Genomic DNA, 25,024 nt, shown 5'->3' with positions numbered 1-25,024 from the left:
ATAATCAAGGACTACTGCGAGTCCTCCATGTAGCTTTGTCTTATGGGGACACTTAACCGACCGAGACCGGAGAAATGCCCGTCGAAGGTACAAAGGGTGCTATTATATATAGGTTGTATAACAATCTTCAAGTATTAATAAGTGTTAACAAGTTGATTATAATGTAAGACTATGGTCAGTTTGACTTTGGAAAGTCAAACTGCCAAAAAATATGAAGAACACCTTTGAATGCTTGAAAATTAGGAGAGAAAGAGATGAATGAGCAGGGATTAATGAAGGGGATAGCGGTGTATATATAGGGTGGGTTGAAAGGGTCAAGCATGGGATTAAATATCAAGGTTTGCATGCAAAAGGGGGGTCAAGACAAGTCACAAAACAACAAAAAAAAGGAGATGAAGCTGCTGGTTCGCTACGAGTCGGTTCGTGTCCGGAAGTCCGTTTTTGATGTATTTTGAGCGTTTTAAGTCCGTTTTCGAATCCGTAAAAGGGGTTTTTCAAATTAGACAAGCGGGAATGTTTTAGTAACATAAAATCCAATATTTTATATATTTGAAATGTTCGGGATATAAACCGGGTCGGTTTACAACATAAAAACAAATACAAAATAAATACAATTTGACCCGAAATCGAGGGATGTCACACAATGGTCGCCCACAGGTGTGAAGTTGCACCTACAAATTTTTTATTGGTCAAATGCCATATGCTTAGAATAGTTTTATCAACAACTCAACTCAACCCAACATTTTAATAAAAAAATAATTTATTTCTCTTCCACATACATAACTCAATCTAACCCAATTTTCACTTTCATTCACAACTCAACCCAACCCAACATTTTAATAAAAAAATTAATTTACCTCTCTTCCACATACACAACCCAATCTAATCCAATTATTTTAATACATGTATCTTATTTAGGTTTTAATTTATTCTATAAAATCTATTAAAATTTAAAAAAAATACTTATTTTTTAAATTTTGTATTATTTTAAATATAAAAAATTAAAAAAAAACTACGTTCATCAAACATATTTAATTAAAAATATAATTCAAGTTACAAGCATGACACTAAATTTAAAATTGCAAGTACATAAGATGGAAACTACATAATTATTCATCAAGGTGAAATTTTTGTCATATATGCTCAATCAAATCGTTTTTTAGAGCATTATGAGATTCTCTATTGTGAAGTTGTGCTTTGTTGGTCATATAACTTGATAGGTCTATAATTCATTCGGTAGAGTATTTTCAAGGTTGTTCGCCTTCAGTAGAGTTTTTACAAGTAACAAAACTAATTTTACATATAATAATATTATAAAAAATACATGTTTTTGAAAGTGCTCCGTTTTTAACAAAATTTATATCGAAAAGCTCATAAAAATAAAATAAACAAGACTGTGTTTTTAAAATTTTAAAATAAATTAAATAATATAAATTATTAAAAAAAATCAAAGTATATACAAAAGAAATTGTTTGAAAGAAAAGAATGGAAAAAGGAATATTTAAATGAAGTTGGATCATCGCCTAAATTAATCTCACGGCTTGGGCTGTGCACTGTAGTTAATTTAATTTATTTTTTTAATAGATAAATAGTGTAAGAACCTTCTCATAGCATGTTGTTGATAAAACTAGTTTAGGTGTGTTTAAACTGACTTTAGTCATGCATGTGTGAAAGACAAGAGAGAGATATTACATTGTTTAGTTAATTATATACTGTATTTATTAGTGCGTGGACAAACATAAAATCCCAGTACTTGAAAGAAAGAAGCTCAAATGGCCCATAGTCTCATCAAGCCATTTTTGGACCTTGAGTCGGTGTGTCTTCTTGGACCAGGCTAGGAACCTGTTCTACTGAAGACGAAAACAGATTTTGCTCTGTCAATAATCTTGTTTTAAAATGGTTTAGTTATAAAGGTCATTGAGGTTGGTGCGACCCATGCAAGAACTTATACAAAACATTGCTTTCAAAGGCATTCAAGCTTCATATTTTTATCAACTTTTATTGTCTATGCTGATCTTGGATTCTGTTTGAATAGTTTTTTATAACACACAATATTAAGCAAATGACACTACAAAAAGAATGAGTAACATGCACCATATATACATCTCAAACCGAATACAAACCAAACCATATTAAGAATTTAACATCCACCCATGTCTATGATTGATTCCGCGCGTGGACTCACCAAATCAACTGGCTCGGAATCTGATCGGAAGGAGAACATTTGATAAGGGGTGTCCTTCAACTCGACCTTTCTGACCATCTTGTTGCCTTGTTTGAACTTGTAAAACAAGTGTATGGCACTGCACCATAACGCTTGTACCGGAATCATATAACGCCTTAAGTGACTCCCTTTCGCTCTCACTTTTAACAGCAACGTCTTCTTTCTCCCACACTCCATCCGTCTTCATAACCCAAATATCCCAACAACCATCCGCATTTGTTGATTTGCATACCAACCCCAACCTTCCATCGTACTTCACAAGCATTATTGGTGGATTTGAATAGGCTGATTCATCATACGGAATAGGAGACGAAAACACTTTCCATTTTTCTGAATACGCATCGAACTTCAAGATGTCATGGATCGATAATAACATGTAGATCGAACCACTCACTGTGATTGGTAGCGAGTCAGTCAAGGAAACACAATGACCAGCCAACTTTATATGCTTTTGTGATTGCCACTCCCACGTCAATGAGTCGAATATATCACAACCATACAAGGTGTTCAACTTTCCCCAGGACCGTCTCAGTTCACTGCAACAAATTTATAAAAAAAAGAAACGTAAGTCGCTACACACTATCATTAGTTAATCTGCGGTCCGATAACTTACACTTCCAGGAAAGAAGAATGCAACATTCACATTCTTAATTAAATCACAAAAAATGCAATTTACTAATTAAGCTACTAGTTAGCATGTTTTGAAACACCAACTTTTTATAAAACTTAATGTAAATCATTCTCTAAAAACATTATATTAGTTATAAAGAGAGAGGGGAGATCGAGAGAGACTTACGGGCGGTCAGAAACTCTGATGATCTTGTAACGTAATGGTTTCGAACCCATCACTACAATCGCGAACCTCCCTACCATTTCATTTCGTTTGGGATTTGGCAATGCCAAAACCTGCTTAGTCGTAGGTTTGCAAACGTGGTAAAATTCTTTGTTGAATTCCATTGGATCGTGGGTTTGAAACACCATAATTCCTTGCTCCGACGTCGCAAGAATTCTAGCATCATATGGAAGAAAGGCAAGATCAAGGCTGCTTGATCCCGGAGACGGTGTAAACTCTTCGATGTGCATCAAACATCTTCTCACATTTTGGATGAGATAACCCGACACCATCTTGTTATTTTTCTTCAATTGATCGACAACATACGATTCGTTTGCGAGTGTGTTAAATACTTTGCTAACGCAACACATGGTGTCACGAGATTTCAAGGTTGATCTTGACATAATCTCCATGAACATCTCGCTAAAAAGCTCAGAGGCCATATATATGAGAAAAACAAGATTAACGCTTGAGGATTAATTTGTAGGGATTAAAGAAGAACTATATTAATTTTTTGTTTTGGATTTGAGGTACGAGTCTCTGGTCATCTTTATAGGGAAATTGAAAGACCTTGGGGGCCACGTTTTATTGTGCTAAGGATTAATATAGTTATTTTTTCAATTTTAAATACGGTCACCGTAAATTAAATTTATTCCTTTTTAAAGTTAAATTGCGCGCCTTTGTAACTATTAATTCTTTTTCTTAATTGGTTTTACACTTTCACAACCTCGATTTAATTTGTTAGTTTAATAAAATATATTTGTTTCTTTTTATAACTTCAAAAGAAAATTAAGTTTAGCTAAAAACTAGAAACAAATAATAATCTAGGTTAATAACTTTGAAATTTTAAATATTTGTTTTATAACTTTGAAACTTTGACATTTTTAATGATATACTTTCACTACAACCTATTTGTTTGTTTAAATAGCTAGCTGTTAAAAAAAACTAGTTATCGATATATGCAAGTACTCGATTAAAATAGGAAAACTTTTGAAAATAAACATTTATGAAAACAAATTTTAAAATTTAGGTATCATTTGCAAAAAATTACAGATATAAGTATTATAAACTAGTCTTGACAAGTAGTTTGTAGAACCAATTATAATTTGCCGCGTGTCCTTAAACTAACCGTAACGAGCACGTTTACTAATCATTTACTCGTCATGACTAAATAAGTTTCATGACTCATAATTAATGCCACAAGTAATTCATAAGTCCTTTAGTCGTGACGGCTAATTTACTCGGTTAACATTCCCTACACGAGTAGTTTATTAGTAATTAACTCGTCGTGACTAGTTTAACCTTATAATCTACTCGCCACGACTAAAAGACTTATGAATTACTCGTGGGCTTTGATTACGATAAATGAAACTTATTTAGTCGTGACGAGTAATTGATTAGTGAACGTGCTCGTTACGGTTAGTTTAAGGACACGTGGCAAGTTCTAATTGGTTTCTACAAACTACTCGTCACGACTAATTTATAGTACCTATTTCTGGAATTTTTTACAAATGATACCTAAAACTAGAATTTTGTTTTTCATATATGCTTATTTTAGAAAATTTCCCAAATTATACACGTTAGATTATTATTTACGATAGTTAATATTGTAGATCAAAGTTTTCATAATAAATAATCCTGCATTTAAAGATATTTATGATTTTTATATATGTTCACAACTTAATGACTTTTCAACTAGTTTTACAGTTTTACTATAATTTGGTCTCGTGTGTACTATTAACAGAGCATATATCACGTGCAAACCAATAAAGCACACACAAAACGAACAATAAAGGCGTGTATGCAAGGAGGCCACCACTACTACCACACCACTGTCATATAGGGTTTCAACACATGACCCAACAACAATATCATCCAAGCAAAAATGAAATCAAAATTTGAAGACTCGTTAAGCCGATTATGTGGGATCAGAGGGCTGCTTATCTTTTTTTTTCTTAATTATTTTCTATTGTAACGTTAAAAGCTTTCTTTGGTGTATCTTTAATTTGAGGTTTCGGGTTTCTCAGTCCCTGTGTACCTCTGCTTTAATTTCGACCCCGAGAAAGAGTATACGCATATAGGTATTATCATTCTCCAGTGAATAGGTTGAAGCTTGAGGTCCCTATATATTTTGAAGTCTTCCAATTTTATTAGGGTTTTACCACGTTCGATTCGCATTAATTTTTGCAAGAGTTTTAATTCCACTAAATCTAACTCTAAATTTAATATGTGTGATCATGTGTCTTTTATAAATGGTATACAAATGTGTATCATTGTATTCTCGCGTGTTAGGTATCTTAGTAAGTTAAATATGTGTGTGTGTATATATATTTGCAAACAAAGAACCCTGATTAAAAAAGTAGCATCATATCAATATACCAACGATGTCTTCACATCCACATGGAGATAAACAAAAACATAACTCTGGTTCACAATTTTCTTTAAAATTTTAGCATACACTTCTCATAGATTGTCCTCTTCGTCTATATCATGACCAAAATGATACCTTTCTCCTAGAGCAACAACCAGGAACAAAAATAAAAACATGAGTTGTCACTATCACAACCTCCAACCTTTTGTTGTTTATAGATGTATCGCCAATATTGCAAGTCATATGTCACATCAGCACGCCTTCGTCTGCTTTGTGAGATTTATACACCCGCAATGGATTGGGTTGCTTTTGCTTTGGCATTTGTAGAAAATGTAAGGATGTTTTTTTATAGGGAAAAGCTTGTGGGTATTGTTGATGGGTCCATTGACTAGACATATATATTTGAAAGGTTATTTTATCGTTTTTGAAACTATGCATTGGTCATTCACCCATAGGGGATGCAGTTATGAGCAACCTATGAATTTGTTATTGGTCACACGCTATATGCTTAATTAAGTGTGCTTAAATGGTACATTTAGACATGAGTGTGTTGGATGTCAAGAACACAAAACTACGATATAATCATCCATAAGCAAACGATTAAATCAAGAAAACACGGGATCAATTTGGTAAATCTGGTCTTCAAGACAAAATCAAAGCAATCTGTTTACTATTATGAAATTGACCAACGATTCTTTACAATTGATAGCCTATTTATAGTATATGAAACGGTACATACAAGGATATTATATCCTTTTGTTTGGGTACCAGAAAACTCTCATAGCCGTCATATAACGGGCGTTGACTTTTTTCATGTATGACTTTTTTTCTGGCTTTTGACCATTATCAAATTATAATACATAAAAATATAACCTAAGTCTAGATTACATAATAATGCGTGAAAGACGAGATATTAGAAACTTGTTTTAAACTGGTTTTTGTAATGATCAGTGAGGCTGATCTTGTGCCCCATGCAAGACCTTAGGTAGAAAACATTGCTTTCAACCTTCATACTTTTTTTATTAACTTTTATCGTCTATAATCATGGATTCTGTTTGAATATTAGTTCTTTTTATAACACACAAATGAACTAAATCTTATGTGAGGGGTGTTTTTATAATTTAGAGAGTAATTCAAGGTGTTGTGAGTGAAGAGTTTTTATATTTTGGAAAAAGTAGTGATTTTTCTGTATATTTAAAAAGCTACTGTTCATCCCATATAATTTTTTAATATATTTTGAAAGTGGTTGTGAGTGTATGGAAGAAAAAATGTAATGGTAAAAGGTATAAAAAAGTATTATTTAATTGAAATGAATAGAGAAAATATACTGAGTTTAGTGTAATTTTTGGTTTAAAAATAAGAGGTGGGATGAGAATGCTCTTAAAAACGAAAGTTTAGCTAAAAGCTAGAAACAAAAAATATTTTTATTGGTTAAATAACTTTAAAATTTTCAGGGTTATACTCAGTGTTTTAAAAACCGGTTCAAACCGGTTGGTTGAACCGGTTAAACCGGATTTCGCATAGCAGGCCGGTATTTTGAGTCCGGTATTTTTGGCCGGTTTGCTAGAATATCGTACCGGCGGTTTTTTCTAAAATACCGGTTTCTATCGCCAAACCGGTTTTAAGTCCGAGAAATTTTTGATATTTGTGGCCCATATTTTATCAAATTTACTTTTAACCCAACAATTAACATCAAATGTATAAACTTTATGACTATTTTTTAAAAATTGAATGCTTTTGAATTAATTTTTTTGATATGGATTAACTTAATTTTGGATTATATATATTTCGTTATGGAATCATTTACGTTTAGGTTATTTTTGGAGTTGAAGTTGCATTTATAGGAAATTGTAAGGTAAACTATTTAACCGGTTGAACCTCCCGGTATAACCCGGTTCAACCGGTTGTACCATTTTTTAGCCAAATCCGGTACAAGTAAAAACCCGATTTTTAAAACATTGGTTATACTTACCCTCAAAGTTCTTTGTTGTCAATATGTGTAAGAACTGGGAACTCATTTGACAACGAATGATATATTGATTTGCTATCTTCTATCAAACTACGATCACTGAAGAATTATAAATGTAGGATCCTATTCCGGCTAGCCGGGGAAGGTTCCTAACAATCACAAGAATGGGATCAATGTGGAGTCAAAGTATGTTGTGTGGAGTGTGTATTGTATTAAGTGAATGAATATTACAAATGTTATCTCTTCTTTATTTATAGAAGAGAATGTGTATACACATGACCCTATGGTTTATCATTTCCGGTTAGGTCCTTCGGTCCGATCTTCTTTCCCGTGGGCCTTTCTATCTTCGCATATCTTTATCTCCTAGTCACCGCCCCCTATCCCGGGTCATGCGTGCCTCGGGCCACTCACCGGATCGGACGTGTTGCATGAGTTTCCCTCGCAATCCTTTTTCCCTCCAAACCATCTTCTAGAACTTTTTGTGCTTACTGGGCTCATTTTTGTTGGGCCTTGTTTGGGCTAGGGCCTGCCCATGAGCCCATCTTATGGGTAGGCTCTTCAAGTCCCCCCAGTCTATTGTTCTCGTTATTTATGACGAGGACCATAGACTCATTTTGTTTTTCTCGATCCTTTATTTGCTGCTTTGTCCTTGGGCCTCTTCTCCTATTGGCATGTTTTCTTCGCACCCCTTCTATTTCCTTCTTCGGCCCACTTGAAAGGTCTGGCCCAATCTTCTTTCCTTTTGAATTTTGATGATTTTAACTTCCCAATGTCAATAATTAACTGCCCCCTTGTCATTTCACCATTATTGATCCTCTCTCTTCCGAAGGTTTCTCCGGCGACTTCTCCTTCCCTGCGCAGGTTTGTCTTCTCCGTTCTTTGCTTCATTATGAGTCGTGACGGCCGCTCTACTATCACCTCAACAATGTCCTCCGTCAGAATGGCTTCCCTTTGTTCAACTTACCATATTCGTTTGTCGTAGTCTCCTACCCTTCCTGGGCCAAACGAGACGACTTGTAGTCGCCCTGGGTTCATTGCTTTGTTTGCAAAAAACCTTGAGTTTGCAAACATTCGTTACCCATTAACTGAATTTTAGATTGCCCCCTGTTGAAACACCATCGACTATGCTTTTCTCAAGTTCACCCCTTAGGTTTTCTTTGAGTGACTCATTTTGAGGTTGCTTGTCGTGCTTTTGGTGGAGATGCCTCTGTTACCTTGTTTCGCCGGTTTTACTGTTTGAAGGCAGACGGCGATTGGTACACTTTTGAACGACGGCGAGTGGTAAACATCCCCCTTGTACATCTTATATCCCTTGCGGGTTCTACCCTCGGGAGTGGAAGAATGATTTTTTCTTTGTTTCTTCCTCTTTTGCCCCCGGTCTTACTCGCCGCCGTCACCTTGGTTCTCATATCGATGATCCTGCCCCCGGCTTTCCTAACGCTCATGATTCACTTTATAAACTGTTGGTTAAAAATCCCACTAAGGCCGCTACTTATCCTGAACCCCTGCTGTACATGGTGGGACTTAGTCCAATCTGGCCGGATCCATTGACACGTCCGACGGGGACCGAGGTTGGTGACCTCTTTCCTACTTCTCATTGGCCTCGTGTTTTCTCTTATTTCTTGTTTTTGACTCTCACCTGTTTTTTGTATTTTTTTTGTAGAAATGGATTTGATGGAGATCCTTCAGAAACGCCCTGTGAAGGGTGCTGAATTTGTTGCTCTCCCCATACATGTTGATGCTTCCACTCCAACTGCTCGTGTTGTTGATGCTTCTTCTGACTCGGATGCCCCTGGTTTTTTATCTGTTGCTGCCCAAGACTCACTCAAACGGAAGAATGTTGCCTCTGACCTTTTTGACTCTTCCTTAAAGAGTCGTCTTCGTAACTCCAAATGTTCTTATCTTGGCTCTTTTGGTCAAAGCTCCTCTTCTGCTTATGAAGTTTTTGATGTTGATGATGATTTTTCTTTCAAGGTTCCTGAAGCAGTCCCCGACCCCGTTGCTGCTCCTGTTTTCACAAGTAAAGATCCTGTTGTTGCTGAAGCTGACCCCAAAGGCAAAGCCCCCATTGCCCCTGAAGCTTCTTCGAATCCTTCCTCAGGTGATCCCCCCTGTTGATATTTTTGTCCCAAAATGGTCTTTGACAGTGAATTCCTCCGTTAATACCTCCCATCTTGCTCACGAATTCCTTACGTGTGTTATTTCCCTTGTTGACCATGCCCATGTACAAACCATGCCACCGGATGTCTTGGCTGGTGAGTTTGGTACTTATCTGTATCGTACCTTAGTGCTAGGTACCTCTCTTCGTCAAGGGTTTGTGGATGTCAATGTCGCGTACCATGATAGTCAGGAAGAGGTTGCAAGCTTGAAAAAGTCTGTTGAGGGTTATATTCGACGGGTCGGGGAAATGCGAAAGAGAGTTAACTTGGCCGAGGAGCAAAGTTTGGAGGTTCCTGGGTTGAAAGCTGCCCTGGAGTCTTCTAACAAGCAGGTTTCTGACTTGACTGCCTCCCTTCAGCTTGCCCAGGGAAAAGTTGCTGAGTTTGATGTTGTTCAATCTTCCCTTCTTGATTCTCAGGCCAAGATCTCAAAGGTTTATTTCTATTTCTTTTATTTCTCTTTTTTTTATTCATTTTTGTCTTGTATTGTTAATGCAGTTTGAAGAGAGTCCTCCCCTTGTGAGGATTCATGAACTGGAAAACCTGCTTGATCATGAACGCTCCGAGCATAAATCTGCTGTTGAGCAACTAGAGGTTGCCAAGAGTCAAGGGGAGCAAAAAGTTGATGGTTTGTCTAAGGAGATTGAGTGGCTGCGGGGAGAGTGCTCCCGTCTTCAGGAGGTCATTTCGAAGCACGATGATGATCGAAAGTGGCTTGTTTCCCAAGGTTTTAAACAGGTATATGACCGGGCTTTGAGTTGTAGGGAGACCTTGGAGGTTCGGGAAAATCTTAATCGAACAGTGTTTGCTTCTGGTTTCCAACATGGGCTTCGAGCAGGTTATGAACATTCCTCTCGTGGTATTTCCCTGCAGGAGGCTCCCTCGTTTTCTCCCACTGCGGAGGCGGAAGCTCAGGAGGCCTTTGTGGCCCTTACCTCTCACGTCCCTCCCATTATTGCCCAAGTTTCATCGGACCCTGAGATCTCTGTTGTGGATATCCAAGCCCTTGGCTCGGTCGTTGATCCTCCTTCTCCTTTGCCATAGGTTTTGTTTTGATGGTTTGTTTTGGACAAGTAACTTGTGTTGGTTTGTTTTATGTGTGCTTTTAGATAATGGTACCACTATGTGCCCCTGTGCGGGCAAGTTTGAACTTTGTATGTCTTTGTAATTGGATATGTATGACTATCTTGACGTGTGCCTTAGTATTTTAATTTTATGTTTGTTGGTTAACCTTTAGCCTACCAGCGAGGCCTTCCCCTTTGGGGGAGCGTTGCATGAGTATTTACGAGACGGACTCGTGTGTTATACTTATTGTCTTTTAATGAGACGGACTCATTGCCTTGCATATTGTACTTAAAATACTTTCTTGCATTAGGATCATGTTTACATCATGGTTACAAAAAATATAGTTTAGACTTTCTTGTTTTTCCTCATGGAGAGGTTCCTTGTTTTGTTTGATCCTTAGCCCTTTTGATAGTGCCCTTAGGCGTAGTAATTTCGGAGTTGCATGGAGTTCCAAGTCCGGGGAACCTCATTCCCTGTCGAATCTGCCAATCTGTAGGCCCTTTTGTCTCCGGCCCAGATGACTTGATAGGGCCCCTCCCACTTGGGCCCAAATTTCCCTTGATCTTCCTTTCTACTCGCCTCGTTTTCTTTTAACACCCAATCCCCTTTTTTGAGCTTGACCTCCCTGACTCTTGCATTGTAGTACCTTTCAATCTTTTTTTTTTTTGTATTCCACCTCTCTTCTCGCTGCTTCCTCCCTCCTTTCTTCGGCCAGATTCAGATTCAACCGCAAGTCTTCCTCAACTCCCCTTTCCCCTTACAGGGTTCGCCGGGTCGGTGCCCCAATCTCTACAGGTATCATAGCCTCTGTTCCGTATGTTAGGCTAAAAGGTGTTTCCCCGTTGCTCGTTTTGAGGCATTGTTCTACGTGCCCATAAGACATGAGACAACTCTTCCACCCATGATCCATTTTCTCCTCCTAGTCTTGCTTTAATTCCTTCTACCACGCTTCGGTATGCCCTTTCCACTTGGCTGTTGGCTTGGGGATGGGCTACTGACGTGAACGTCTGTTTGATTTTCAATTGTAGGCACTATTCTTTGAATGGGTTGTTGGCAAACTGCTTCCCATTATCGCTGACTGATGTGCTTGAAGTAGTTTAATATTTATTAACTAAATTAACTAAAAATAAACACTAAGTAATACTCTAGACTCTCTAAAACTCAACTAAACTACTAACCGGAAGTGAACCGATCGACTCTAGTACAGCTAAGTAAGTCCGGATATCGAACCCACAGGACTCTTTAAATTACGTAAACTAGCTAAATTACGTAAACTAGCTAAATTAAACTTAACTACAGACACGACTATTTATTTATTATTTGTTTAAGGAGGGTTTTACTAATAAACTAATTTAAACTAATTAAGAAAACTAAAGACGACTAAACTTATAACTTAGACTTAATTAAGATGATGATGAACAACCACCTAGGCTAGAATCCACTAAATTTCAGTTATCAAATAACCCGGGATAATACTTAGTTATGGAACTGGGATCATAAAATAGACGCTTAAGAGATAACCCGAACAGGACCCCCTGACCCTTCTCAAGAGACACCTATAGATTTCTAATAAGTTTTAACGCACGCCAATATTAAAAATCAAGTTTCCTTACGGTCACCTAATTAATTACAAACTAGTTCCTTTATACGAAATCCTACCTTACAGCGCGGAAATCAAAGGCAGTCTAATATATTCAATTGACTCGATAGACAACGCTAATCAATCAAACCTAGACGGACTCCTTACGAAGAACTAAATCTAGCAATCCTGATCAACAAAGACCTATAAATAACCTAGCACCTTACAGCTATTTAGGTTAGCAACACACTTAGGTTTATTTAATTAACAATTATTATTCCTATGATCTTAATGCATATCAATCATAAAATAATCAAAAACACAAAGTAATTGACCTAATAACAACCTATCATAATGACAAACAATAATCAATGCAACTATGGAATAATAATAATTAATCAAACAATCCTAAATATCCATATACATTAATTTAATATAAGTAAACCTTTTAGTAGTTCATAAAACCATAACGATAAATAAATCCCAAGTCAAAATCAAACATCAAAATAGGTTCATCATAAGCCTAGGCAGTCTATAATGTTTAGCCTAGCATCTTAAAATCAAACAAAATAATAATACATGAAATCATGGCGAAAATAAATAAGAACGGAAGAATAAAGGCGATAAAACCCGGAGTCTTCGTCCTTGATCGATAAGCACTTCGCCGGCTAATTCCTAGCCTTCAAACCCACAAAATATTGCAATCCTAAGCTCCAGGAAACTCCAAATTCGGCTCTGGTTCGCAGGGTATGCTCAGGATTAAGTTTAGGGGTGTTTATATAGGTTTCCTGTGCCCAAAACTGATAAAAAACGAAGAAAATGCGCGAAACTGGGTGCCCAGAGCACTGCGAGGCGGGAATTTGCCTCCCGGTCGCGCGGTGCTCTGGATGAGGGGGCCTGACCGGTCCGGTTCAATTCTGTTGCGGTCCGGTTCAATTCTGATGCTCCGGTTCATCGGTTTTGCTTGTTTTAGCTCTTTTTAACCATGATAAACCTCCGGAACCTACATTATTCAAATATGTTAGTAATATACAAATTCTAATAAAAACCAAACAAAAACTAATAAAATATTATATAAAATATACAAGGGATTTAGATATATTTAGCATTATATCACCGACTATGGCATATGGTAGCCCAAACCTGTAAACAGTGTTTTCCCATACGAACCTCTTGATCTGCTCACCTGTGATAGTTCGGAGTGGCTTGGCTTCTACCCATTTTGTAAAGTAGTCAATTGCCACTACTAAAAATTTTGCCTTCCCTATTCCCTCCGGAAAGGGTCCCACTATGTCTATCCCCCATTTTGGAAAGGTCACGAGGAGCTTACCGGTATCAGTGTTGATTTTGGTTTCCTTCTCACCGGGGCATGTATCTGACAGTTGTCACATTTTTGTATCTCTTTGGCAGCGCTAAGAAACATCGCTGGCCAGTAGTATCCAACCCTCATTGCTCGTGCCACAACCATTTTAGCTCCCATATGCATCCCGCAAATCCTTTCATGTATTTCCCTTATCACGTATTCTGCCTCTTCCTCGTCAATGCACTTTAGGGAAGGTCCCAAATAGGACTTCCTGTATAAACCCCCTTCAATCATTTCATACTATAATGCTTTGACCCTCAACTTTCTTTCTTCTTCTTTGTCTCCTGGGACCTTCCCCTCCTGAAGGTATCCAAGGATGGGGGTCATCCAAATTTCCCCTTGGGTTTCCACATCGATTACCATAGCTTCTGTTACCGACGGTTACTGGAGGGTTTCCACTTTCACTTCTTTTGCCAAGTGATCAAAAGCTACTGTGGCCAGCTTGCTCAAGGTATCTGCCTTTTTATTTAAACCCCTGGGAATGTGTATCACTTCCGCTTCTTCGAATTCCTTCATCAGTCCTTGAGTCACCCTCAAGTATTCCCTCATTTTCTGGTCCCTAGCGTCGTAGGTCCCTCCCACCTGGTTGGCTACTAGAAAGGAGTCGACATGAGCTTGCACTTTCCTTACCCTTATCCCTTTGGCGATTCTGAGACCAACCAAAAGTGTCTCATACTCTACTTCGTTATTCGTGCTTGGGAAATTCAACCGTATTGCATAAGTCAGCTCTATTCTTTCGGGGCTTACTAAAATTAGCCCTGCCCCACTTCCCTCTTCATTGGAGGCCCCGTTGGTGTACAGTTTCCACCAAGGTTCCTTGTCTCTTGCCTTCTCCCTACCCCTTGCCTCACGTTCATCTCTCTTTTCATTATCCTCTCCCTCTTCTATTTCAGCTAAAAAATCGGTCAGTACGTGTCCTTTAATGGCCGTCTTTGGTCGATACTCGAGTGTATGATCCCCCAATTCTACTGCCCACTTCGTTAATCGGCCCGAGACCTCAGGCTTCGACAATACTTGTTGTAGAGCCTGGTTGGTAAGTACTCGCACAACGTGTGCCTGGAAGTACCTCCGGAGTTTCCTTGCTGTGTAAATTAAGGCCAATACCAGTTTTTCTACTAGCAAGTATCTTTCTTCCGGTCCCTTCAATGTACGACTAATGAAATAGATGGGTACCTGTGTTTCTCCCCTTTCTACCATCAGCACAGAACTTATTGTTTTTGACGTTTGGGAGAGGTATAGTATCAACGTCTCCCCCGGTTGAGGGGTCGCAATCGTAGGGAGGTTGCATAAGTGTTTCTTCAGCTCTTGGAAGGCTTCCTCTGCTTCCCTATGCCAGCAAAACTTACTCTTCTTTATACTTCTTCTCAAGACAGCCATAAAGGGCAGGGTCCTTTATGCTATTTTGGAAAGAAACCTGTTTAGAGCCACAAGTCTCCCGTTGAGCCTCTGTAGTTCTTAGAGGCTCTTGGGGGACTTCATCTGGATCAGTGCCTCCACCTTCTCTGGATTGGCTCGAATTCCCCCCTTTGTTACCATCACCCCCAAAACCTTCCCCTATCCCACTCCGAAAGAGCATTTTCCCAGATTTAACTTCATATTGGTCCTTCTTAGGGTTTGAAACGTTTCTCTTATATCTATCAGCATTCCCTCTTCATGTTTGCTTTTTAAGACCAAATCATCCACATATATCTCTACGTTTCTGTCCCTCTGCTCTTCAAAGAGTTGGTCTATAAAACACTGGTACGTGGCTCCTGCGTTATTCAGACCAAATGGCATCTTGGTGTAACAGAAGGTTCCCTCGTCAGTATATAAAGATGTTTTCTCTTCGTCTTTGGGGTCCATCTATACTTGATGGTATCCCTTATAGGCGTCCAAGAAGCATCTTAGAGGATATTTTGCCAAAGATTCTATTTTCTTCTCCACGTCGGGGAGTGGGTATGCATCCTTTGGGCAAGCCTTGTTCAGATCTTTGAAGTCAATACACATCTGCCAACTGCTGTCATATTTGGCTATCATTACGGGGTTAGAAATCCACTAGGGGTATTTTACCTTTCTGATTATTCCGGCTTGCAATAACTTCCGGGTTTCTTTTAGCACAACTTGACTTTTTTCTGGCCCCATACTTCTTTTCTTTTGTTTGACAGGATCCATCCAATGGAATTCCTTGAGGCTGTGTTGAACTTGGTTCCGGGGAATCCCCGTCATGTCTTCGTGTCTCCATGCGAACACATCCACGTTCCTTAACAATAGCTCTTTCAACCCTGCCTTCCCTTTATCTGTTAGTGTGGTCCCTATCTTGACTGTCTGGTCGGGGAACTCCCCATTTAGGACCCACTCCTCGGTCCCTACATGCTTCTTTTTCGTTTTTCCTTCTAGGTCCACACTGGCTACAATCTCAGCTGAGGACCGTATGGTCACTACCCCTTAAGGGGTAGGGAATTTGATGCACCCATGCGCCGTGGATGCAATGGCTCGGAGGACTCTCATGCCAGGGCGTCCCAATATGATGTTGTACTTTGAAGGAGCTCTGACTACTGAGAACCGAAGCTGAACGGTCCGAGTCTTCCTGCCCTCCTTCAAGCTAAAAGGAAGGGTTATGGAGCTGAAAGGCTTGGCTACCTCCCCCAAGAAACCTACCAAAGGGGCACACATCCTGTGCCTCCTTCTAGAGCCTTGCAAAACAGTGCTCATACATGACCTCAACCCCACTTCCCCCGTCTACATGGACCCGGGCAACACGGTGCCCCGCCACGCTGGCCGAGATGTTCAGAGGTATCTCCCTGGCGTCCTCATTAGTTAGTCCTGAGAATGATAAGGGGACATTCATCCATACAGGATTTTGGGGAAATGCCTCACCCTTCCCCCTCTTGGCGTGCCTGCCTACGCATCCCTCTTCCTCCCCTCTTCGTCGGATCAAATCGACAAAATGTTTATCTTCATCCTCCTCCTTGACTTTCCTTGGGGGAAAGTGGTAAGTGTCCCGCCTTTAGTGCAACTTCCCACAATTTCTTTAACTGCACGCAACCCTCAGTGGAGTGCCCCAAAATTTTGTGATAGTTACAATACCCCTGAGGGTTTGGCTTGTAGGGTTGCTTCAGTTGAGCTAGGGCCCTGGGAGTATACTTGGCACGGTCAGCTATCATCACATCTCTATGCCTGTGTTCAGCCGTTCCCCCAAAAGGGGTCTAGGGCGAAGAGTTTATGTCCTGCCGGGAGTGGACAACGGGGGGAGGGGGGGGTAGTAGGATGCATTGATAGAATGTGGGGACTTGTAAGGAAAGAACCTGACCCCTTCCCCCAGTGTCCTTCCCCGTCCTGCTTGGCTACCCACATATCTTCCCGCAGTTCCCCTCTTTTTTCCTTCACACTCCCTCAGCTTGGACCCCGTGTCTTTTCCTCTGACAAAAGCTCAGACTCTGTCCATTAGCTGATCGAAGGTTGCTGGGAAATCTTCTCCCAGCTTTTCTGTGAGCTGGGAGAATCTGACCCCATTAATGAACCCACTAATCTTCATTACCTCCGGTGTAACATTCGTTACTTTTCAAACCCGAAAACCCGACCCATTTCGAATTTTCGGTTTTGCTTATAAATACATATAAATATATAGATATGCATATATTATTTTCGCTCATGATATTCATAGTGATTCGCGGTTAACTCTTATTGTTCGGTTACTATTCATTTCGTTCAAGTATCAAAACTCCAAGAATTAAAGTTGTTATTTAATCGGTCCTCAAACTATGCGAGTATAATATAAAAATTAACCAAGAATCATAACTTTCTTTTCGTTACTAGAACATTTCATAGTTCAAGGTCTTAAATGCAAATATACTATTAATTCTAATTTAAAGAAAGTATTAAAGTTAAAGGGCTGAGAGTGTAAATTCCATTTAAAATATAATATTATATTATAAACTGAATCCCAACCCCTCCCTTCCCCCCCGTTTTTCCGACCAGCAAGTCGGGCCGCCGGAGTTCGGTGCTGGCAAACCTAAAATCACCATAAAACACGCGTCTTTGACCCATTTAAATTTAATAACGAATTTAAACGTTGATTTGGAAATATACTGAACTAACTAATTGCATATAAACGTCCTAAAAGCCGTGATTAAAACCCGAAATCTTCGCCAGAAATTGTGTTAATCAAATCAAGCAATAAACGCTTATACGCTCCAATTCACCTATAAATAGGACATTACACGACCTTCCCAACCCGCTCACACCTTCTTAACACCCTTAAATTCTCTAAACTAAGCATAATCAGAAGCTCAAAGCCCGACGCCGGCGAGCCCTTGTTCTCCGTCAAATCGCAACCATTACAGGTAATTAAATTATGTAATACGTTAGTTTTCAATCCGCCATCAAAACCCCTAAACTAATTTAATCACACCATGAACAGAAACATTGAATTGAAATTAGGGTTCATTTGGATGAAGAAGATGATGAACTTGGCTTGTAATTTAAATATAATTGTTTCGGTAAAAGTAACAACTTACAACATAGCCTAGTTGGTTAAGACAATATACTGCCAAGGCGTAGACCCGGGTTCGAATCCGGGCTAGGCCATTTTTGGTTTATAATTTTATAAAAACCTTTTTCTTATTTATATATTAACCAAATAACTTGTTATAAAATCATAAGAAACCAAATAAAATTATTTTTTTTAAAATAAATAAAAATAGTTATAAATTATATTTATCATTTTCTCCAAAAAACAAAACTTTCAAAAAACTCGTCGAATCTCTTTTAAATTCGTTAAACATGTATCTCGTTCATACAACTTTAAAATCCGTTAACACCAAAATCTCGTAAGTGTTATAATATTAAAATTTAGTATTAACCTTGCGATTTAAATAATATTAAGATATTAATAAACCTTTAACCGTTATTATAAATTCTCATTAATAAATTTATAGTTAAAATAGCATTTAAATAATATTATAGTATAATTCCTTTTCGTTAACCATAATCGGTTTGTTAGTTTATAATTCGTTAAAACTTTATTTAGTTAACTTAAAAATTCGTTATCTTTTTAATTCATTAACTTTAATTAAATAACTTAGTTATAATTGTTCAATATAAATTCTTGTTAAAAATCCGTACAACGTAATATCGCAACTCTGACGTTAGAGTTAAACTTAGAATATTAAAATAATCCACGCATTTAGATAATAAAATATATAGCACGACATATTTAAATCTAAATAATTAAACCGTATAATCCCGTTAAATAATCCTTAAACATTTGTATTCATTTTATATATAGTTCGAGAAGTTCAAACGTTTCATGTTCTTTAACGCACTTTTGGTTGCTTCAGTTTCGCTATCATGCTTTTGGTTTTCATTGCAATGTTTATCTTCACTTTCGAGGTGAGTTTCTCACAACCCCTTTTTAAAACGTTTTTATATTTTGGGGTGGCATATGTATCCTACTAAACTTCAAGTATTTATGATTTCGATTACAAACTACAATTCACTATATAGACATGTGTGTTACTTGATTACTTTCTCAAATTTACTTACACGTGGTAGTCTCAATAAGTATGATCATACGCCCCCCCTTTGCACTCAGGTCCATTGTATCGAGTGGAAAAGGGTCTCATTATCCGAGTACGTTGGTTGTTACCAACTAGAAAGGACCTTACTTGCGCGATTACCCGAGTACGTTGGTTGATACCAACTGGAAAGGACCTTACTTGCTCGTTTATCACTTGTCCATGAATTGTATGATTTTTACGTATTATATCAAACTGTGGGAATCTCACCAGCTATGTTCGTAGCTGACTTTATTTTATATATACGTTACAGGTGTAGAGATACGAGGATGAAAGTTAGAAGACACATAGCATGCCTATAGGATATTCAAAGAACAACTTATTATTTGTTTATATATTTGTTACAACTTGTATTATTTGATAAATTTGTGTTACATGAAGATTTAAATGAAATAATGTTATTATGGTCACCTAATAGTGTCACGTGTGTTTGAGCAATCTGTACGTCACATTCAGGCGTTTCCGCTTTAGCCGGGGTGTTACATCCGGCACCCCTTTTATGTTCATACTTTCAGATATGTACCTTTCCATGAATTGTTCTACCTTTTCTTCGTCTCTCCTTCGTATATGAAGGATTTCGTTGGGATTCTTCATGGCCTTTCTTTGCTGACTGTAATTTCGGAGGAACTTCTCTCTTAACTCTTCATAACTGTCAATACTTCCGGGCTCTATGCTATTGAACCACACCCGGGCTCCTCCCGTCAGCGTCTGGGGGAACATTAGACACCATACCGACATGGACCAACCACTTACCAGCCCAGCCCCCCGATAGGCATGCAAATGGTCTTCAGGATCTTGCGTGCTGTCATGCTTGTCAACCGTGGAGGGGTACTTCAACTTTGGGGGTAGGGGTGCCTCAGCTATACGTTTAGTGAACTTGGAGACGTCGGATGTGTCCCTAGGCCGGTAGGGACCTTCCAACGGGTTTTCCGATGTTTTCTCCTTCCCCTTAGCAGTGGATAGGAGAGTCACCAGAGACTCTATCAGCGCTTTGGGACCCCCCGGGGACGCCAGGGCCTTCTGTGTTTAACTGTGACCCGGGCGTCTCGAAGGAGAGCCGAGTCCGGAGTGTTTCTAGTTTTTCCTTCTTCTCCTCTTCGTCCAGAAAGGCTCTTATATTATTCCTGTGAGCTCGTATGAACTCCGGGGTAACCTTCCACCCCTCCTTCTCGCCTTCTTTTTCTTAGGGCTCTTCTTCCTCTCCTTCCCGCCCCGTAATATCCTCCACAAGGACGGGTCCTCCGTCTTCTGGTCGAGCATTTGGTTCTTGTTGAACTTCGCTTGCTTCTTCATTAACAGCGTGACCTCTCCCCGAACCCGAAGGGAAAGGCGGTAGAACGTTTTTTAGGGTTTGATCTGCCATTCTTGGATGTTACGGTAAGACCCGTGATCAAGAGGTCCCACGGATGGCGCCAATATTGGATCCTATTCCGGCTGACCGGGGAAGGTTTCTAACGATCACAAGAATGGGATCAATGTGGAGTCAAAGTATGTTGTGTGGAGTGTGTATTGTATTAAGTGAATGAATGTTACAAATGTTATCTCTTCTTTATTTATAGAAGAGAATGTATGGTTTACCATTTCCGGTTAGGTCATTCGGTCCGATCTTCTTTCCCGTGGGCCTTGCTATCTTCGCAGATCTTTATCTCCTTGTCACCGCCCCCTATCCCGGCCCATATCTTGGGTCATGCGTGCCTCAGGCCACTCACCGGATCGGACGTGTTGCATGAGTTTCCCTCGCAATCCTTTTTCCCTCCAAACCATCTTCTAGAACCTTTTGTGCTTATTGGGCTCGTCTTTGTTAGGCCTTGTTTGGGCTAGGGCCTACCCATGAGCCCATCTTATGGGTAGGCTCTTTAATAACAGAAAGTTAGCTAGCTTTTCTTTTTGGAAAGCTAGATAAAAAAGAAATTACACAATTTATTAGATAAGTTAGCTAGCTTATCATGGATATATATATTCATAAAAAAAAGAGAGTAATGCAAACAAAATTATAATTGGAAATAAATAATCTCACCTTTTATGTATTGACCGATAATAATCTCACCTTTAAATATCACTAGCAACGGTCCCACTTTTTAACTATTTTTGTCTCACTGGTCCCCCGTTAAAAATTACTTAACATCGTTATGTTTTTTCCCTAGTTTCAAACCGATGTTTCAGGGCTTTTGATCGGAAGAACGATATGAGTCGAATGATGTAAAACTTATCTCGAAACAATGATTCAAATGGCTCGAGTTTTGTTAATTGGAAATTCAAGCACCCGAATTGAAACATTGTTTCGTCGTTTGGATCACCATTTCGAGATAAGTTTAATATCGGTCGACTCGTATCCTTCTTCCGATTAAAAGCCCTAAAACATCGATTTGAAACTAGAAATAACTTAATGACGTTAAGTATTTTTTAACGAAGGACCATTGTGACAAAAATAGTTGAAAGGTGGGACCATTGGTAGTGATTTTTAAAGGTGGGATTATTATCGGTCAACATACAAAAGATGGTATTATTTATTTTCAATTTTCCATAAACTAATTAATATTTACGTGAATCGTGTTAATACTATTGAAATTTTAACAACAAACACACTTATTCTTGATTTAAATAGAATAAAATTAAGTAATATTTACAGCAGTAGCGGATCTAGACCACAATCTCAGTTAGGGTGGCGATCAAAATTTTTTTTACCGTATTTCATACAGCGTAAACGAAACTTTTTTTTTACCGTATTTCATACACTAACCGATTTCTTTGTTACTATATTTCATTAATTTTTTTTTCTTTTAACCTGATGTTGGACCGATATCATCATTTTTTTAGAATTTTGGTTTAAAAAAATTATTAATAAGACTGCACCTTTTGATCTTCCAAGTTCTCTAATTTTAAAAGAAACAAATTTTGAACCCTAAATCCCTAATCAGTTCCAATTTACACATAAACACTAAATCCCTAATCAATTTCAATTTTCTAATTTACATTATCCAGAATCCGAATATCCAATAAATCATAATCAATCATTCAATTGCCCATAAACAATTTCAAAAATTAACAAATTATATAAACAATTATAATGTTAGTTAAAAGTAGAAGAATACATAAATTAAACAAGTACAAGTCGAGTTGTGGAAGAGGAAACGCCAGCCATCGGCAACTTGGCTGCATCGTGATTCGTGGAGGCCTGATAGCCGGAGGAGGGGGTCAGCAACGCAGGTGGTGACTAGTGGTGTCTGGTGCAACGCTGACTACCTGACTCACTATTTGATGTCCCACTCTTTTCCAGTTTCAAAATAATGAATTTTTAAAAAAAGAAAAAGAAAAAGAAAAGGTTTGATTGGCTTGGGCTTCATACTTAATTGGCCTTTAATTTCCCTAAGCTTTTAAATTGGTTAAACTTTAAACAAATAGAGGTAGCGCTATATTTTTCAGGGGTAGTGAAATACGAAAACCGACAAAAAATATAATTTTTTGCACTACCGACGAAAAGTTGAGACGCTACCCTTGGTTTCATACCAGGGCCACCCCTGATTTACAACGTAATGATTTTCACATAAACTTTAATTATATATGGTCTAATATTGAGATTATGTAAGTATTAAAAACATATTTTCAATATAAAATTTTTTTATCTTTTTTTTTTTACCGCCAACGAATCGTCGAATCTATTGGCTAAATTCACAATATCGGGATGCACTCGCATTTCGATTCGAGAAAACCCTCACCTAGAGCCAAACATTAAACGTTAACTAAAACAAACATTAAATTAAATATTTATTAACTAACTTTGAAAATTATATTGACTACAAGTTATTTGTTTAACTAGCTACCAATATGTCGTTTTTGGAATAAAAACTAGTTATCAATATATGCGATAACTCGGTTAAAATAAAAATGAATAACATCGAAATATGATCTTTCACTAGATTATGATCATTAATCGTGAACTTATTTAATTTAATTTGTTAGAGACGAATGTAATATATTATGGACATATTTAAGAAAGGTGCACGTTTTGTACATGTTGATTATTATTTATGTTGAATCATGTTAATAGTGTAGAAGTTTTATTTTTATGAATGAAGAAATTTTGTTATTAGTAAGACTTGAACTCAAAACCTCTTAACCACTTGGTGTTCTACAGGCTTAACTCTTTAATTTGCCATTAAAACAGTAACTCTTCTAATCCCGTTAGCAATTCCTTACTCAGACAAAAGAGCAAACGCTTTCGCCTCACGTGCATTTGGATTATGTGTACCTAGCTTTACTCAAAAACTTTAATTAACAGATTTAATAAAAATTATGAACAAAACATTAATTTTAAAAGCATGTGTACCATCACGGAGTTCAGCATATTTGGATGACCACTCTTCATTTTCATGATCAGCCAATAAATTGTCCACCTTTCAATATATAGCAACAATCCTAACTGGATTGGGATACACCTGTGTTCAAAAATGAAACTTTAGAATTCGTGCATTTTGCATAAAAAAAGTTAAGAACCTGTATTTATTTCAAACCGCTTACTTCACCAAAAACAGAACACAGACCGTTTACTCGTTTTGCATTAGCAATTGCTTCCTTTGCAGAAACGTCTAGCTCATATTTAATTTTGTTCATTCACAATTGATTCGATTCTTAAAAGGTCTTCGGGCTTAACGAGCTTCCTGTGCTAGAAGCCAAACCTTAGTTTTTTTTGGACAAACAATGGATCCTTTTTGGTCAACGTGAGTCCCGAGTACTTCCTGCAAAGATATTGTCTTGTTAGAAATTTTAAACCGATTAGTTAATGTGATGGTAAGGTGTATAAAAGTGTCTGCTTTGGATTACCCATAGAGCGAAATTCAACATGTGCGTACATGTATGATTAGGAGCGATTTCTCGATGCCTTTCCCAGTACACCTAAGCAAGATTCTGAAAAATGACGGTTAAAGGAACCATATGAATGGTCAACACAAGTAATTTGTAATCATATTCAGCAGCTTACTTGACAATTTGATCGCCCACAGGGAATCGGGCCAGCTGACCACTAAGTTTAGCAAGATGAAGCACAAAATCACCATAAATTTGAACGTTATCCACTTCAAATGTTTCAAATGAACACAAAAAAGATACAAAAAAGCAAATTGATGATACTGATGTGGCCTAAAATATACATATTATTATATAAATGTTTCCTATACTTTCAGTACTTTTAAGCTATATTTTTGTTGAATATTATTCATAGTTGGTTCATATGTGGGTGTTTAAGGTTCTAAGAGATAATAAGCTAAAATTGAATGCTTTTATTAAAACTTGAGACAAAGAGCTAAAACGAGTTCTTTAATGCAACAATAATTATTTAAAAGGTTAATTAAAAATGAGTTATTTGAACAGCAAATGGTGATAGTTACATGATAAGAAAGTATAGTATATTAGAAAGTATATTATATTGTTGAATATAACAACTAAGGAATTTAAATTATGTTACAGGTTCAACGAAAGAAAAATTGGTACACAAGGTTTATTAGAAAAAGAAAAATAATAGAAAAACAATAATGCATGCTTGTCGTTGAATTGAAGAAAAGAAGTTTCAAATGGAAGCATGAAAGTTTAAGTGGGCCGGCTTGTTTGTTTTATGTTGAGTGGTCCAAGACGTAAACAGGGGTTGGACTTTGGATTGTCGGTTTCAAGTGACACATTATATATAACATTAATTCATATAGTTTCGTGGAAAAAGGGGAACAGAAGGTGAGCCGCAAGTCGATCAACACAAAAAAGAAGAGAAGAGCACCTTAGTTTAATTAGAGACCGCATGGGTTCAACACCTACACATCCAAGCATCATTAATTATTCGGTTTGAATTTATTGTTTTCTTTATGAATTCAGTTTTTGAACCTTATTTATTTGGTTTGTTCTTGAGTATGGTTGTTGGCT

General features: G+C 37.8%; 2 protein-coding genes across 2 annotated transcripts; both read right to left on the bottom strand.

Annotated features, from left to right (window-relative positions):
• Positions 1-2,189: 2,189 nt before the first annotated feature.
• Positions 2,190-3,499, bottom strand: LOC143549865 (uncharacterized). Its single transcript, XM_077040651.1, has 2 exons — positions 3,021-3,499; positions 2,190-2,760 (listed from the first exon to the last, which is right to left on the bottom strand). Exons 1-2 carry the CDS (start codon positions 3,497-3,499, stop codon positions 2,190-2,192), a joined length of 1,050 nt encoding a protein of 349 aa, XP_076896766.1.
• A 10,444-nt stretch (positions 3,500-13,943) lies between these two features.
• LOC143549864 (uncharacterized) lies at positions 13,944-14,939 on the bottom strand. The gene has a single exon (XM_077040650.1). It carries the CDS (start codon positions 14,937-14,939, stop codon positions 13,944-13,946), a length of 996 nt encoding a protein of 331 aa, XP_076896765.1.
• Positions 14,940-25,024: the final 10,085 nt, after the last annotated feature.

The sequence above is a fragment of the Bidens hawaiensis genome, unplaced genomic scaffold, assembly GCF_021521415.1.
Source record: "Bidens hawaiensis isolate Kalapana, Puna unplaced genomic scaffold, B.hawaiensis_p1.1 tig00015852_1, whole genome shotgun sequence".
NCBI classification, from domain to species: Eukaryota; Viridiplantae; Streptophyta; class Magnoliopsida; order Asterales; family Asteraceae; genus Bidens; species Bidens hawaiensis.
The sequence above is the reverse complement of the archived record's forward strand: the minus strand, read 5'-3'. Positions and strand labels throughout refer to the sequence as shown.